The sequence below is a fragment of the Syngnathus scovelli genome, chromosome 6 (assembly GCF_024217435.2).
Source record: "Syngnathus scovelli strain Florida chromosome 6, RoL_Ssco_1.2, whole genome shotgun sequence".
Lineage (NCBI taxonomy): Eukaryota > Metazoa > Chordata > Actinopteri > Syngnathiformes > Syngnathidae > Syngnathus > Syngnathus scovelli.
In genome coordinates, this window is record NC_090852.1 from 17,398,934 (window position 1) to 17,416,983 (window position 18,050).

Here is an 18,050-nt window from a genome sequence, read left to right on the forward strand (position 1 = left end):
GCTTTAATCGTAATTCTATTTAATAGGTACGAGATCAACATCAAGCTCGCACATTTTCATGACATTTGCTCCCCCCCCTCGATCCAGAAAGCCAGACATGGTAATTTCAGCTCATCTGTAAACCGTAATGACTGCGTGCTAGCGGAAAATGCGCATTTTTATTGACACTGCCAATTCTGCCTCTGGCTTGCTTGCTTCACAACTACTAATTGACGCAGTTGTTAACCTTTCTACATTTGCGCCCCAAAGGCCGAACGTCGACAATTTTATCAGCTCGCAATATGTGATTAATGTACCTCCAGGGCAGGGGCGATAATTCTTCTTTTCGGGACAGACTGATGGATTTTCCCAAGGCAGCATTGGCCAGTTTACACCTTCATATGAAAATAGATATTGATATATTCATATAGTCCCACCCCTGTGATCTCCTTTGCAGCCCAGGAGACTTGTCGACCTGGGACTGGGCGCTGTCTTAATCATCTTAAGAGCAAAGTTGGCATCATGGTCAGCTTGGAGAAGGTCAAGATAATGTCACCGCGCTGTGTTTGCAAGCGGAGCATAAATGCTTTCTGTGGACACTTGAACACTTGAAATAATAACAGACTATCTTGCTGTTAATTTAAAATTCAAAAAAAATTCTGAAAATGTGACTATAACACTGAAAATTGAGGTAGATGCTAGCACTAGCATGAGTTAGCTCGCTAGCTAGCTAGCTAGCAACTGCTTCTGATAATTAAATCATAAACAACCCCGAATGAAAGACGGTTGGAAGTCATGTGATAATAATACTAATTGGCATCTTTTAGCCTCTGACTTGTTTGTTGATGTTGTTTTTTCTTTCTTGAAAATGGCAATGTAGCCGTTTACAAATGTTTCTTTCCCCCGCTGTCACTGGCTGTCTTTCATTGACTTCATCTGTAGCTCACATGAGGGGCTAAGGCCCCGGACATGTGGGTTTCATACTCGGAATGACATTGAGAACAGAAGACATTTGTGCTTTGAAGTGCCTAAGGAGACATTACCGAGTGTCATGTTAACTGTGTTCCATCTCTCTCTCTCTCTTGCTCACTCGTCTCTTTTTGTTTTTTTTTCTAGATTGTGCCGGGTGACTGCTGAAGAGCATATGGTGCGTGGAGACCAGCGAAAGTGTGCATACCAGAAGAAAGGACTTGCAAAATGTGCTAGGAGAGCGTTGGACGTGAAGTGTGTGTGTGTGAGTGTGCGCGTATGTGTGTGTGTGTATGTGATCGTCCAATATTGTCGGTGAAGTGTCAGAGAGACGGGAAAAAGGACAAAGAGCCATGGGGCGGAAGAAGATACAGATCACCAGGATCATGGATGAAAGGAACCGACAGGTACATGTTTGAAATTTGATTGGGCAACACTGTGGACTAGCGGTTAGAACATCCGCCTTGCTAGTTCTGAGGTTCGAATCGGTTCTGGCCTTCCTGTATGAAGTTCTTCCTAAATTGTTAAAGGGTTGCTGGTGATCTGAAGTCTGCCCAAGTGGGTTTTGGGTCAAGACCTGATCGCCAGTAAATTGTCCAGTCAGATAAATCATAAATACTTCAGTTGGCTGAGGTCCGCGCGGACTCGGTGCTCTTAATGTACTCGGTATGGCGCTGATGTGATTTCCAAAGTGTGCCTGTCATCAGAATGCTTTTTCCTACCTCCCTCCATCGTTTCCCCTCCCGCCTTACCTCTATCCAGAGTCCAGCAGCTGTCTTTGTTTGCGTTGATGTAAAGAGACGTCCCTTCCTCAAGTCTTATCCGGTTCACTGAGGACCGTGACATTTCTTTGTCATATTTACAGACTCTCTTCCCCTGACACCCTGCAATTACGTCCAGAAAAATTGATGAGGCAGCAGGAGTGGCAACGTTAGTCAGACCACCACCCGCCACTTGGGGCCTTGGCAGTAGGCCTACCCCCCTGCCCCCCCACCCCACCCTCTCACTGTAATGTGTTTGGTAACAATTAGAAGCGGCCGCAGCACCGCAGCAGCCTCTTATTTAGCAGGGCGGGTCATTGGGGCGCACAGCATCCTTCTCCTCGGTCACTCTAGTCTGGCCTAGCCGCGGAGCTGAATAGAATTCACTCCATCGGAAATAAAATACCAAACAGATAAAGTCTCTTCGGAACACCCTCGAGTCCGACCTGGACTGTTCCAAAGTCACAAGAAAGAAAATGGCCCATTGGATTGGGAACTACCGTATTTTCCGCACTGTAAGGCGCACCTAAAAACTTCCCATTTTCTCAAAAGTGCGCCTTATAATCTGGTGCGCCTTATATATGGACAAAGTTTTAAAATAGGCCATTCATTGAAGGTGCGCCTTATAATCCGGTGCGCCTTATAGTGCGGAAAATACGGTAATGAAAGGCAATTGATGTCCCCGTAGCTGACCACCAAGTCTTTACTGTTTTATCATGAATGCTCAGGCACGGCAGTTTGCTTGGTTTTGCTGACTCTGCAGAAAATGCGGGAGGACAATACGACTCTTGCTGTAGAATACAATCGTTGACATGATGCAGCTAAGACTTTGACGGTCCAGATGATCACCTGTCATCAAGCCCGATTGTCACCCTGATTGCCAATGAATGCTGGAAAACGACCGTCCAGCAGTATCGGCGATGCTTCTCATTCACCTTATGACCTTTGTGAGTGGCAGATAGAAGTAGACCCAGATGGTCTCTAACAGACTATAAACTGGTCTTTAGGTCTGACCTGTATTTGGCCTCAATATTCAGTTCTGATCTTCACGTTTGAGTAGTTTTTGTTCTCCAACTTAAGGCATTTATTTAACTTCAAGATCAACTCAGGACATTGTTCCATGGGCATTCCCACACAGGACAAGACCTTTGCATCCTCATTTGTCCACATGGTGATCCTCGGGGCTCTTTGCTGTCTCCAGCAGAGATGATCCAGACCGACAGCCACGATAGACTGCGCACTACAGCAGCCAGAGGGCCAAGGTCATTCTGCCAGCTGGTGCTAGACCTCCCTTTGTCTCCTCAATTCTCTCTGCATCTCAATCGGCATGTCTGCCATCGGAACTGACACCAGGTTCTAATAAGGCTTCCAGCTCCTCACCCCTCCAAGGTGTTAGCAACTCTGGCGTCTTCTGCCATGGCCCAGTCACAGCTGCAATCACAGCCACAGATGTCTTGTTTGTCTTGTTTGGCGCCTCCGCCCAAGGAATGACATTGATAGACCCGTTAAGTGACACACCAACTGTGTGTGTGTGTGTTGAAGCAACAACTGTTGCTGTTGTAGGATTATTTGTCGAACAGCAAAAATCCCAGAATCATCGACGCCCCAATCTACGGACACTCCTCTCTTCCGCTCCCAGTTCATCTGCTAAAGAGCGGACAATTTGTTAATCGTTTTTCCCCTTCCCGCGAAGCTGGCCCCTTCTCAACCCCGTTCCGCTAGGTTGAGCAAACAAACCGACAGCCTGACAGGCAGATGAGTGAGTACGAAGGGCGAGGGGTGGAAGGTGGGACATGTCCCGATATTGGTCTTTGCACACGTCCGCTTGTCTGCTTTCATATGGTAATCTGCTTTCAGGCCATCGTCAGGATGAATTAAAAAAGAAATATGGAAAGAAAATATTCCTTTAATTCACTGTGATCATTTTGAAACATTAATTTTTTTGGGGTGAAGATAAAAAAAAAATGATTGGCCACAGGTAATAGTTTGGGTTTATTATGTAAATATTTATTATAATATATCCATTTAATTTATGTATTTATTTAATAAATATATAATTTATATTATTAATATTATTATTGAAATATATAAAATGAGATGTGCCCTTTTTCCAAAATTTAAAACAGTTCAGGTTTCTGAAACATACTTTACAACTAAATAAAAAAAAAAAAAAAATTGACGACAATGTAATGTGGTGTAACATAACGACATGACCGTCCAGAAAAACAGAACTGCGGAGATTCAGGACATGGTCACTTTGCTTGGGGGGGCATTTTTGGGGCGGGGCGGTTCCATTACCAGTTGGAATGATGTATGACCCGATGTCCCATCTGAGGGCTCAAGTTACAAAGCTTGTGCTGCGCTACACAGATAGCTTTCCGTATATGGCGTCAGTGGCTACAGTAATGTATGGACGCTTCTGACTCAGCTCGCTGACTTCCGCATCTTTGCCCTGACCTCTTAACTAGACATTTTGGACCAGCGCCATCCTTTGGAGCGGACAACATCAATAATTTGAATACCCGACAGTAACCTATGTTCCGTTTCTCCATCAGGTCACCTTCACAAAGAGAAAGTTCGGCCTGATGAAGAAGGCGTACGAGTTGAGCGTGCTGTGCGACTGCGAGATCGCCCTCATCATTTTCAACAGCTCCAACAAACTCTTCCAGTACGCCAGCACGGACATGGACAAAGTGCTGCTCAAGTACACCGAGTACAACGAGCCCCACGAGAGCAGAACCAACTCGGACATTGTGGAGGTGAGCCTTTTTAATAATCTCACTTATTTCTCGGCGAGCTGTTGCGTAAATGCGGAATCATTTTGGTTCCGGGTTCAAGGCCTCATTCGGCGGCTAATAGTGCTTTGTTTTGGACATGCAGCAGACGTGAAGTTCCCTTCTTCAGTACAGGTCACGTCACGTCTGCGCCCCCTGATAAGTTCATGTCCACCAACTGCTGGAGGAAACCTATCTGCTAACCGTTTCCCGAAAGATAGCGTCCCTCAGTTGTCGCTGACATGTCCTCAGCGTGCGTTTTCAGCGGCTGTAAAGTATAATAGAAATTCGGCATTTGCTCGCTGAGCCTTTTAAAAGTTTCCCCGGCGTGTAATGGCAGGCTGTGGCGTTCTGCCAGCGCCGAGAAAGCTCTGCCAAAAGGCTAAACTGTTAGCTAAAGGACGATAATGAAGGAGATCTTATTCTGAGTTGATGGACAAAATGGGGAATTGGATAGGAAAAAAAATATGAACGTATTCAGTGTACTAATTTTCTTGAGCCAGTTAGCGGGTATCGGGAGGAAATCTGTCACCTCATGAACGGCTTTTACTGAAATTAGAGACATTACGTGGAGCACACAAGAGTCAGCTGTGGCCCATTATCTTTTATTCATACCGCCACTGCCGCCGCTTGTGAATTACCTGCTTGGCAGAGCTGCAGCCAAGTGCACTCTGGCAAGCCGGGAAGACTCGTGCAGTCCCTCTTTCATCGGGGGCCAGCAGCAAAAAAAAAAAAAAACAGGGCTCACCTGCATAAAAAATAAATAAGCACATGCCTTGCTTACGTAAGAGTGACCATAAATGTCTTTTTCTGGGCTTGTTTCGGTTTGACTTGAAGATGAAAGTTTCATCAGTTCCATCACACGCTAGTACGACTTTTGGATCAGTCGCAACTCTCGGGTTTGATTTTCCTTCCGCAATCGTCCGATAATCGACTGAAATCGGACACATCAGTCCATCCTGTTTGAATAGAAGATCTTTGATTCTCAGGGTCTTTGAGTGGTCTTAAGTGGGCAAATCACTGCTTTTTGGTGGCCAGGTGCAATCACCTAAGGAAGATTTCTCGTGCACGAGCAAATATAGCTGATTGTAGCTCGTTTGGGCTACTCAAGGAAGCTTCACAAAAGGGCAACAACAAGGCGGCGTTGTCCCGGACAAATCCCCCTCGCCCCTCCCATCCCCCATCTGCCTACCGGCTACATGTCGGGCGCTCAGAAGTGAAGAAGCAGAGCAGAAGTAAACCCCGCCATTCCACTTCAGAGCATCCCCCAGGCACAACCTCGTTTTGCTCGTCCCTGTCAAAGGTGGACGATTGACAATTTTGTCCTCTCGCCAGATGGAAGCCGGCTCGCAATTACGACAAGAATCCAAATTTGTTCAGAGAAATGAGCCTCACATGAGAGCACTTTTCCTGAACACTTATCTAAATTTTTTTATTGCGTTAAACCTTTTCTTTTTTGGGGCGGTGTTAACAATCATGTGCCTGTTTGTTTGCAGCAAGAAGGCCGCCGGGTTGTAGTCTCCAGACTTTTCACACAAACGATTATCCTTTGGTGACAAACCGAATAAAAAAAAAAAAAAAAAGTTACATTCCTGCCTAGCATGCGCAGATAACCGTACAGCGTGGGAGAACATGCCTCCATGTTTTCCACAGATGGATGGTTGAGAGTCTGGCTCACAGTTTTGATAACCCGGCGGAGGACCCGTAGACTTTGTCTCCGATTTGGCTCCGAGTCCAAAGCCAAGCAGTCGGCTTTTTTTTCCTTTGTGAGCGATAACGGATGAACGCTTTCTCATGTGGCACTCTGACGGAAAAATCTCCGTCGATACGTTCACCAAACCAGAAACAAAGATGGGGTTGAGGATGGAGTCGAGTGGGCTGTCGTGTTTTTTTGGCCCCTTTTCAATGTAATACAGTACAAAGGGAAATTCCTTTCCCGCTTGATTGATGTCGGTTGTACAACACTTGTCCAGACTTTGAGGTTTTTGTTTTCCCCCCCCCCACACGAATAATCAGCCACACATTTTGGCTGACTGGACTGCTGGCAGACTCTTAGTTTGTAAATTTTTTTTTTTATTCAAACTTAGCTTGCTGATTGCGTTTTTTTCCTTCCCATGACGACACAAATTGACGTGCAAATATTTGGCGAAAAGCTCTTTACATCTTTGGCGTTTTTTAACGGAATATAAAAAAAAATCTGCTTTTTTTACCGATGATGCGTTCGGGTGCCAACCCGAGGTAAGCCACGTCGGGGTTTTAAGGAATGCTACCCGAACCATTAAAAAGTCACGGACCTCCAAGATGAGTGTTTTTTGGACGGAGTTCTTAGAATGTTTTTTTATGTAGCGAGGCAGTTTTCTCAGAAGACATATTTTTTCTGTTTTTTTTTTTTTTTGGTTTTGTCCCAAATGCACAGAAGCCCTCATGACAGGTTTTAACACCACTGCGCCAATTGTGTTTCTTATTGAATTCTTTTTATGCCACAAATGAAAATGCTGCAGTTAGTCATTACATTAATCTAATAATATTCACTCCTCCTACCCTCTCTCTCTCATTCTCTCCCCGTGTGGAGGTAATGAGATTTTGCCCTCGCTCGACTTCTAACCTCACACTGTCATGGCCGACACGGAGGGATGCTCGTACGTCACCGGGGAAAACTTTTAAATCGGCATCTTACAATTAATACACTTTAAAATGTAATCGAATAAAACCTAAACCCTAATTTACTGATCTGTTGTGGCCTTCAGTGTTATTCAAAGATTTTTTTGCATTTCTTAGCTGGCTTGTCAGTCTTCTCTCCTGATGAATTGTGAACGTAAACAAGCGGCCATCATTCATAGGGAAATTTTTGCCTTATCTCGCTTCATAATAAATAGGCCTGGCCATTGTTCCTTTGGGAAGAAATGGACAATTCTTTCTCCTTTCATGAAAGACCAGCCAACCCCCTCACATGACGGAGGAAATGAATATATAATTATCAGGCAGCTTCCATTAGCTTCCATATCAAGATTGCCATCAAGTATTTTTTTTCTTCTTTGTTATAAATGGACTTTTATAAATCATTCAACGCAAAATGTAAATTCTGACTGTTACAGAATGTCAGCTGCATTTTGGCTTTCTAAGCGCTAAGCTGCCTTTTATTTGATTTTTTATATTATTTAGAATTGGTGGCGGTGATGGGCGGAGGTTTGGAATGTCAATCAAAAACCTGAGCGCTATAGTGATTAAGACTCATTTCTAGCTTAATGAATGCAAATTGGCACATCTGCTACGGTGGGTTAGCTGTCCGGACTCTTCAATTAGTGTGATTGATCAATTATCCGAGTGCTGGTGGCTCAACGGAAATGGAGGCTGTTGCGGATAGCGAGGAAGAAAAATGAAAAGGGGCGAAAAAAAAAAAAAAATCTGTCGCATGAAGGCTTGTATCTCGAAACGTTACTTGTATCTCAAAGCAGCTTAAGTCGTTTAACAGGTTGTCGGACTTGGACGCCTTGTGTGTTTTTTCTTGGCTTCGGTTCTGTCATGAGCCAACTTGTGAGGATTTTTTTTTTTCTAATGTCACTTTTAATAGGACAAGGTCTCATTTCCCCTTTGGGCTTTGAGTGGAAAAAAAAAAAATTCATCAGCCTCCAATGTAGTTAGTATCTGAGGGCAATGAGACAGTCATTGGATTGTTCATGTGGTAAAGGAGCAATTGCTAAGTTAGTCGTCCTTTCCTTTGTGAACTTTTTTTTTTTTAAACTCAGTGGTGCCTCACCTGGTGTTATTCTGTCTCAGCTCTTTCTATTATGATGCCTGTTACCAGGATACTGCCGAGAGATTTTTTGGCACACATCATGCTTCATTGACGTCAGTGCTCAATTATGTTGCATATGTCTCATTTCACACTGAGGGTCTCTCTTTGCAAAGTGCAGAATGAAAGGACGCACGGCGAGTCTGAGTGGCTTTTTTTCTTTTAATCTTTTTTTATCGAAATATCTTGGAGCAGTGACGCGGATACTTCACGTAGGGTCGGTTTTGACGTGATATATGAAGCCGGTATCGCTCGTCGATAATATAATTCGTGGAAAATATCGCCAGATCAAAAATGTCAGTTCAAATGTGATTAATTAAAAAGTCATTTTTGAAAATATGCCCTCTGTAAACCTGGACTAAGTCGTCTGATGTCAAACTTTTTTTTGCTTCCATCCTACCATCACTCCATTTTCTATTAACAATTTATTTATCTTGCACAAGTAATGTGTCCCCTGCAATGAAACAAATGCATTATTGTTAAAAAAAAAGGGGGCGGGGCCTATTTTTTCATAACAGCTTTATTTTTAGAAGGAAAAACAAATGACTTATTCACGCGGAAATGTTTATTTTTTTTAACCAAAGATAAGCAAGTGAGAAGTAATCACTCCAGATTTTGAAATAAAACAACCACTATTTTTTAGATCCCCAATTTTCTGGGATAGTTTCCATAGCGACCACGACCCCAAACAGAATGCGGCGGAGTCGACAATGGTTGTCTGTGGTTCCGTATTGTTTACAGAGCTGGACACGTACGATTTTGAACGTAACTGTACGCAGCTCGTGTTGGATGGTGGGAATTAATTGCGCAACGTCTCCCGCTCGTAAACCCACGTGTTATGAACCACATGAAATAGGTCAAGATCGGGCTGACCTAATTTGATTGGCTCTAGCTGGGCGGCGGCGACGTTAGCGAAGCTGTTAAAAGATCATTAAACCGCAAGCCCCGAGTCCACCCTTGTGTTCTTCGGCGACCTTCAGCAAGGTGCTGAAATACACCGCGGTGCCTTTTGAGTTAGCAACAACCCGCTCGCCCTTGTGCCCCCCTCCTCCCGGTGTTCCCGCTGCGTAGCCAACCTCCTCCTGCCCAGGGGCGAGGACGGAGCAAAGCCCGCTGGGATGGGCTGGCTGGCACCACGCCACCACCCCCACCCGCAGCAAGTTGGACCGACCAGAGCCAGAAAACGGAGGTTGCTTCAGATTGATGAGGACTCAGGTCTGCGGTCAGGGTGTAGAGTGTTGCGGAACAGACGTCCTGCTGGCATTTCCTGCCCTCTTCGCTGCCCAACAGCGGCTCACCATATTCACTTCATCGGAACTCCTAATTGTCCTTATGAATATTTTAGAAGCCAGCAAGGATTGGAGTTCAGGGCGGGGGGTACGGTTTCAAGGGGCCTGGCAACTAATGAGCCATTCAATGACCAGCGTAGGCAAGATGGCGGAAACTGGTTGAAATTGAAAAATGGCGTTCCCGGCTTACAAAATTCGACTCGTGACGCCGCTGTAGGAACTCAACCCGGTTGTAAACCATCTTATCTTTTTTTCCTCTGACACAGTCCCTGATCTCATTCTCCTGATGACATTGGTTTGTCTTTCATTTGCAGCTGAATTCCCTCCCGGCTCACGCTGGAGATACTCAGGCCGATGATTACGCTGGGCGACTGCGGGAGCTAATAGCTTTGTCGCATCAGTCATCGTTCACCACGGTCTCAGAGCAGCCGTAGCTTCTCGCTCTGTCAAATCAGTTGCCTTTTTAACCGTTGAGCAAACCCAGGTACAGTAAATGGCAATTGTCAAGGAATAACAAGATGGCCGCCGTTAGCCAATTTGACCTTTTTCCATTTAGCTCCACCCCAGCATGTAAAAACTCTTTGGACAGAAGTAGTGACTCGCTTTCCACTACAATCTTTACATTTTTCGAGTCTTGACATTTAAACGTTTGCATTCTTAGCCCCTCCTATAGCGCTTCCTCGCCGCTAACGATCCAGACAATAGAGTGAGCCAAAAGGAAGGATATGACTCCAACCTCATATCCTGATATCAGTCCAACTCAGTCATGCGTAAGCACCACGAGATTGAGCGAGATGTCTGGCAATTTTGTTGTTGTTGTTGTTGTGTAATAGCCAAAAATTCTTAAGATTGGCCTTGATACGCTGTAGCCCAAAGACTATATAAAAAAAATAACTTTTTTAATTCCCCTAAAGTGAGGACAACAGCGCCGCGAGGGGAATTTGAAACATGGTTGGAGTGAAAGTCTCTTAAGGTGTTATATAAGCATGCCAATGTTCCTTGGCAAGATAAAAGTCTCCTATCAGCTGCCTCCCGAGCTGCTGATTTCCGAGTGCCTTCGCATTCAAAGGAGCCCTTTGATAAGCCCATTAGACGGAACCGCCCGGACACAATGGTGATGTCATGAGGATTAGCGTGCTACCTTTACGAGTCTCCCGTGCCAGGGGCCAATTCTTGGCTCTGCTGGGTTAAAGGCTGCCGAACATCAGCCAGTGTTTTTTTTTTTTCCCACAACATGCCCGAATTAAAACTATCGCCTTTTGTGATTGTGGTCGCAGCACTTTCTTTTAATGCTACTTTGACTTACAAGCTTAATTAGTTCCATGACCTAGCTTGTAACTTGATTTTCTCTTCCACAACCTTATCCAACCACAGCGGTAGATGCTCTTCTTCTCCCTTTGCCTTAAATGCCGTTCCTTGGGTGAAAGGGTCTAAAAGGACTCTTGAGGTCCTTAAAGGTCTTAAAGGACCACTTCAGGAGCGGTTAGAGAAATATAGTTTGCTTTGAATCATTCAACACTGAGGTTTACGGAGAAAAATGACATTGGATGGGCACATCCATCATGAGGAGACACAAAGTCTCAAGAAATAAAAACAACAAGACAGCCATTTTGGTCTGAGGCGGCCATTTTATGGTCATTTAGGAAAATGTGTTAGAATATGAAGTGGAAGGCATCACGATTTTTTTATTTGATAACAGTCCGGTCGTGATTTTTAGTGTAGGTTAGCATCCGGCAACATTCTTGCTTCAGTACAAATTTTGGTTTCGTAGCCACTGTGGAATGGAAGCGGAATGGAATGTCATTAGAAATCACCGTGACCTCAGCAGGTGGTGTCACTAAGCGACGCCAGACCACCATGTGTTGCACTAGATGTCTTAACAGATGCTAAAAAATGCCAAGCTAGCAAAAGGAGGTATGCTCGGTTGTTTACGTATTGATGGTGCTGGGCAGCTTTTTGCGAGTAAGATGCAGGATGCTCTCGGGGGTGGTCAGTTCGCCTCCGGTGTCTGCAACTCGTTCCTTCTATGGTCATGTCTCCTTCACAGCTGAGATGGTGCCGGGTTCTGACAGGTGTTGGGAGGTGCGACACCTGTTTGGCCATGTGCTGCTTGACTGATCCATTTACTGGGAACTGTGGGCGGTCACTGCGAGCACGCCAAGTCATTCGGCAAAGATTTACAGGCACACTCAACCCTCTCCCCCCTCCCACTTCCCTGCAGCCGTCAGTCACCCACATGCACGAGGATGCCTCGACTGGAACTCTTTCATTGATGAACTAATGCTCAGCAGCTGTCCCGCATATGCGCCACCTCGAATCACGGCTTTATATAACGTTTTCAAAGATGCGTGGTAGCGTGATTGATGTTCAATGTCTTTGCACAACTGCTTGTCCTTGTATCTTGTTCCTTTGCTGTCAAGCCCTCCCTACAAGGCTCAAGCCTGAGTATGCGCGAGGGAAGAGGAGCCCCGGACCGACACAACCGAGATATTCCCATAATGAGTAGGATGGCGTTTTAAATGCGCAGGTTCCCGTCAGACTTTTTGGCCGAAGAAAGTGCATAGCGGACGGCTAGAAAAACACAAGGCTTTAAAAGGAGGGCTGACTATAAAGTGCCTTTGCTCGGTAAACAGGAAATGAAGCAGCAAGGCGTTGTCTTAGAACCGGAGGAATGTCACCGCTTTTTGTACCCGCTTCGGTCGGACTGCTCGTGCGGTTCAGCGAGACCCGGTTATTATGCGGCCCGGTTCTTTCGTCTTCTCATTGCGGACGTTCTCGTCGGGAAGAGCTGGGTGGGATCGGGAACATCTCGGCTATTCTTTCCGCGGTATCTTTTGAGTTCAGGAGACCTCAAATTGGGTGTTTGAAGGTGCCGGAGACTAAAGTTGAACAGAAAGAAACGCAGTAAAAAAAAATGTGCTTTCGATATTTTGCAGGAATCTCAGTAAACCGTGTCTTGGCATCTTTGGAAATGTAAAAAGTGAACTTTTGGCGAGCCCCGTGGAGGTTAGCGAAAGATGAGGCCCGCTGTCACGGTTCTGTCAAGTGCTCCGACGCTCCTCCCCGTTGCGCTCGCACCAAACTTCTCACCCAAAACAACACTCGCTCCTATTCCTCCCGCGTGTCTCTCACACACACCTCATCATTCTGCCGAGCGATCGACACAAGAAACCAAGAGTGAGGTCTCATTAGTGTGTGTCGGGTGGTCTCACCGTGACCCTGATACGCGCAGGAGTCAGCGACCTTCCTGTACTCGCACGAGGCCTACATCCTCAACCCCCCCCTCCCGATTCCCCCGGCGGCCCGCTTGGCACGAGCGGCTCGCCGCGACGGGCCTGCGGCCGTCCGATAAAGGAGCCTTGAGAGGTGGCCATAAATCATGTTTTGATGTACGTCCGCTACTGTATCACAAGCTGTCACATGCTGTCAGCTAGCCTTGTTAGCGCCGCTATTCACAGCCGTAATGAGGAGCGGTGCAGCACGCGGCTTTTTATTTATTTTTTTTTTAAATTTGTCGGATTATTTGTTGTATAGTGCAAAGTATCCACACTGCTTTTTTTTTTTTTTTTTTTACATTAATTTTTTTCACATTTATATATATATATATATATATATATATATATATATATATATATATATATATATATATTTGTTTTGTTTTTAAACATATATATATATAAAAAAATACATATATATTAAAAAAAAAATATATATATATATTATGTCGGTACACATGCATACATATATATATTTAAAAAATATATATAAAATATAATTAACGCCTTGTTGACTCTGTTCTGCAAAACTAGAGACATAACTGGTCTTGTCTTGTGTTTATTTCCCAATTGTGCATCTTCCTTTCAGAAATTAAGAAACAAAGGCCATAATGACTGTGCTAGCCCCGATCCCGACGACTGTTTCGGGCACAGCCCCCTCCCCGACGACCATTTCGGCAAACTAAGCGAAGAGAGCGATTTAATGTACAAGCGCTGCGGTGTAAGTACTTTCCTCCTGTCCCCTGCTGTTTTGTGTTGATGGTCTGTCTCTATGTTGATGTTCACTGCAGGCGCTAAACAAGAAAGAACACCGAGGTTGCGATAGCCCGGACCCCGACGCATCGTATGTCCTCACTCCTCACACTGAAGAAAAGTATAAAAAAATTAATGAGGAGTTTGATAATATGATGAGAAATCATAAAATCGTAAGTACTGTAAAAAAGACAAAATTCTTTTTTTTTTTTTGCTTGGCTTTGTGTGCCACAAAAAAATTCTCTTGTTCATTTGACTTTTTTTTCTCTTTTTGTTAACCCGGCCAAAATCTCTTTTCAGAAATTTGCTTTTTATAAAACAAAAAAAATAACGCATCCACTTCTGGATTGTTGGATTGATTTATGCTGCGAATGAGTTGTAAGAGCACCTTGATAAGATCACACCAAATTTTTTTAAAGATATTTGCAAATTCTTTAATTAGCTCGTCACATTGACGAAAATATTCATTTTTCTGGTGTAGCAAAAAACAAGAGGGTTAAACATCAGCTCCCATTTTGTTTTGGGGAATTTGTGTTATCTTATCACATGTGCCTTTGTTCATGACTTGAAGAGCACCACTTTTGCCATTAACCAAAGTTCAAATAATGCACCGACTGACCCACTGGATGAAGGCTGTACTCATTTTGTTTTTAATCACTGACACTCGCAGTTGTCATTGCCGCTTTGCAGTAAGCACGTGGTCACTAAACGCGTCACCTTTCTTGTAGCTGTCACGATCCGTCTTTGCTATGTTGACAAATGCACGCACAAAATGCAAAACTTGCGCCTGTTGCGCCGAACACTGCGATGCTAAAGTGATGCCGAAATGCATGTTGTTGTTTTTTTTTTGTTTACAAGATTTGTTCTGTGCAGCACTGAAATTCTGTCCACTGTATTTACTCATTAAAGTGTGTTTATAGTCCAAAGTGATTCATATGCTGGACAAATGTTCAATTCAAAGGATTTTTTTTAGTGGCTTTTTGTTGGAAATTGTGAAATTGGCAAACCGCTAAGATTATTTTTATTTTATACGATATTCCATTTTTTTTAACGATAGTTGCAAATTTTTACTGCCCAATAAATTGGGTGATTTTTACAGGCATCTTTTTTTTTTTTTAACCCAAGTAGTAGTTTATTTTGACCTGCAGATTTTTTTCTTGTTGCCACCCTTTAAAATTTTATTCGCTAAGCTAACAGAATAAAGGGAAAAAATAAAAAATAAAAAAATAATTACTCAGTAGTGGCTAGCAGATGAATCATTTGGGGCTAATCTGAATATATCTGACCAAATGTTTTGATGTATCGTAATTCTTGTCAAATCCACATTTTGACGATACAAAATTGTAAATGCAAATGTTTGTCGATTTATTGTTCCTGTCACATGTGCCACATGAATTTGTCAGCTCTCAGTTGCTAATACCATGACAACCACTGATCATAATCAACAGACCTTGGATTGCGTTTGTGTGTAATCATCCGGCTTTGTGTGTGTGCTGGTGTCCCTCTCGTAGCCTACAGCGTTGCCCCAGCAGAACTTCTCCATGCATGTGGCCGTGCCCGTATCCCACCCCAACGCCATGTACCAGTCGGGAGGCGTGACTCTGGGCGGCCAGAGCTTAGCGGCGGCCGCGGCCTCTCTCGGCGACAACGGGATGCTGTCCCCTCCGCAGGCCTCCTTGCATAGGAATGCGGGTTCCAGCGGAGGCCCCCAGAGGCCCACCAGCGCAGGTTAGTCGATGCCGACCCCGCCGTCAAGAACCGATGAGGCACCAATTCTCAGACTTTTTTAGTAGAATTACTTTTGCACTTGCCAAGTGCTTTTTGTTTTTGAGTCTTCTGGGATGACTGCTGTGGGTCCAGATGGCTTTGGCTACACGAGTGCAAGGCGTGAAATGCCTCGTTCCGACGTGACTTTGTAGCACAAGTGTCCTTCCATTATGCATCATATATATTTTTTTTCTCTCCAAGTCTCAAGTTCTGGTAGTTTAGTCAGGAGGTTCTGGGCTCCCGGCCCACATGCTTGAGTTGGTAAATACTCAGTGGGCGAGAACCCCTGGTGTAAAGTCTGCCATAATTCAACAACCTAATACGTCTCCTTCCCTTGGATGTTCTGTCCCCTCCACGGAATACTGATATGAGAGACCTTGCCTTTTACAGACCCGTAAAATAAATCTACACGACACGATGATCACGTCTCGTCTCGAACCCTCCACACATGCGCTGCTCTTTTTTGTGCAGATGGTTAATCATATCACTCATTAGGTGGCCCGCTTGCTCTCAGTGGCAGCCAAGCGGCGTGGGCTCGGGCCCAGCGGGTAAGTCCTTCCCAAAGAGATTTAGATGCTCTCTGTAGCTCTGCCCACCGGACCTCCTGCTTAGCACTCGAGCTGGATGCTCGCATTATCCATCTGTGATTGGTTCAAGACGACTCAGGATCGAGAGGGGGGGGGGGGGGGTTGCTATGTGATGTGCTTGTTCGACACACGTGTGCAAGTTTGGAAATGGTTAGTAAGCGCAGCATTTCCTCTAAACCTCCCCCCTCAGAATCCCCCCATGGTGTTTCCTTCCCCGTGTTGACAGGTGCTTCTACCCTCACAAGCCTTATAAGGCTGGCCAGGGCTCCGTAAGATGGCCAGAGCAGCATAACCCTGGAGGTATTCAGGCCATGATATCCCTCTAAGTCCTCAGTACACAATGACCGGACAGCCTGTCATAGCTGCAATGTGTTGCGCGAGGGGCACTGGCAGGTGGGATTTTAACTCCTTCCCTGCCACTCTGCTCGCCTGTCGCCAAATGGGGGCCTCAGCTTGTTTATCAAAATAAGTGCTGCACAATTTTGGGGACTTATTTATTATTTTTATTAATTTTATTTATTTATTTTTATTATTTTTATTTTAAATTTTTTAATTTTCATATTATATTATATTATATTATATTATTTTTTATTTTTGGTTTTATTTTTATTTTCACCCACACAATGTTTGTGATTTTTTTTTTGGGGACTTATTTATTATTTTTATTAATTTTATTTATTTATTTTTATTATTTTTATTTTAAATTTTTTAATTTTTATATTATATTATATTATATTATATTATTTTTTATTTTTGGTTTTATTTTTATTTTCACCCACACAATGTTTGTGATTTTTTTTTTTTATGATAGTCTGATTTTAATGGTAATTTTATTTTCGTCCTTTTTCGCCATCACTTTGTTTTCATTGGCCTAATGTCCACTTTCAAGCAGCTTGCCTGTTTTGAGAAACGGTGACTCATTTAATTACCGGGAAACATGCTTTTCTTCTTGCACGATGTCGTCTCACACAGCCGCCGTGCGTAATGTCGAGGAACAAATACATTTCCCTCTGTTCTGTTTTCTCACTCGCCATCTGCTGCTGCTCCCGTCTAATTTTATATCAATACCCCAGTGTGCCATTCAATAATGGAGCAAAACAATCGGCACGATTACATGCTAATTGCACCCTCGTCGTTTTCAAATGAAACTTTTGGCAAATCAGCAGATCAAGGGTGCGACTCCCATTGATGTAAGTAAATATTAAAAAAAATGGTCAACTTAATTTCGCTTATTTACCCCATATTGTTTCTGCAAACTTATAAATGGATGAATCTCTATCCAGCCAGTGATAAACAACAAAAAGGCTTAAATTGGAATAAATGAGAAAGGTGCAAACATTGCAGAGTGCGTCTCACTTTTCATCCACAGCAAATACACTGTGCACATAATAACTTAATGGGATTGCACAGAAGAGCGTTTATTATTTGCATAGCGTATAAGAAGTTTAAATCCCTAAATAGAAATATAATACAAACAAAAAGTTGGTCACAGTTTAATGTTAAACAGTTGAGGTCCTTTTTAAATAAATGGCCCAGAAGCGGCGCCAAAAAGCAAATCACGGCCATCTCTCGTCGTGACAAAGGTGCCGCCACGAAGCTTTCAAGTAGAGCGCTAGCGAATCCGTGAAAAACAATCGGCCGCTTCATGGCGGCTTCAGGTTAGGCGAATTGAAAGGAGAACATCCAACTTGTCTGACTCAAGATGGCGGAAATTTGAAACTTCCACACACTTTTTTTAATCGTATTTAGTTGCAACTTTATCCCCATTATTTAAATTTATCCACAATATTTTTATTTTTTTATTTATCCAAAATGTGAAATATAGTGTATTTTGATATGAATAATCTTTCTTACTTTATCCCCATTATTAAAATAATCTATCCACAATATTTTTATTTTTTTATTTATCCAAAATATGAAATATAGTATATTTTGATATGAATAATCTTTCTTACTTTATCCCCATTATTAAAATAATCTATCCACAATATTTTTATTTTTTTATTTATCCAAAATATGAAATATAGTATATTTTGATATGAATAATCTTTCTTACTTTATCCCCATTATTTAAATAATTTATCCACAATATTTTAATTTTTT

At 43.4% G+C, this 18,050-nt stretch overlaps 1 protein-coding gene across 3 annotated transcripts in view; it reads left to right on the forward strand.

Annotated features, from left to right (window-relative positions):
- The window catches only part of mef2aa (myocyte enhancer factor 2aa), a 36,847-nt gene that overhangs the window by 10,515 nt on the left and 8,282 nt on the right, over positions 1–18,050 (forward strand). Inside the window, exons 2-6 of one of the 3 annotated variants that reach the window (XM_049724351.1) lie at positions 1,096–1,355; positions 4,265–4,468; positions 13,430–13,561; positions 13,632–13,766; positions 15,105–15,321. In XM_049724351.1, the coding sequence (XP_049580308.1) occupies positions 1,302–1,355; positions 4,265–4,468; positions 13,430–13,561; positions 13,632–13,766; positions 15,105–15,321 (742 nt within the window). In that variant the 5' untranslated portion in view covers positions 1,096–1,301. The remainder of the gene's footprint in view (positions 1–1,095; positions 1,356–4,264; positions 4,469–13,429; positions 13,562–13,631; positions 13,767–15,104; positions 15,322–18,050) is intronic. The other 2 variants (XM_049724354.1, XM_049724353.1) reach the window with 2 other exon arrangements.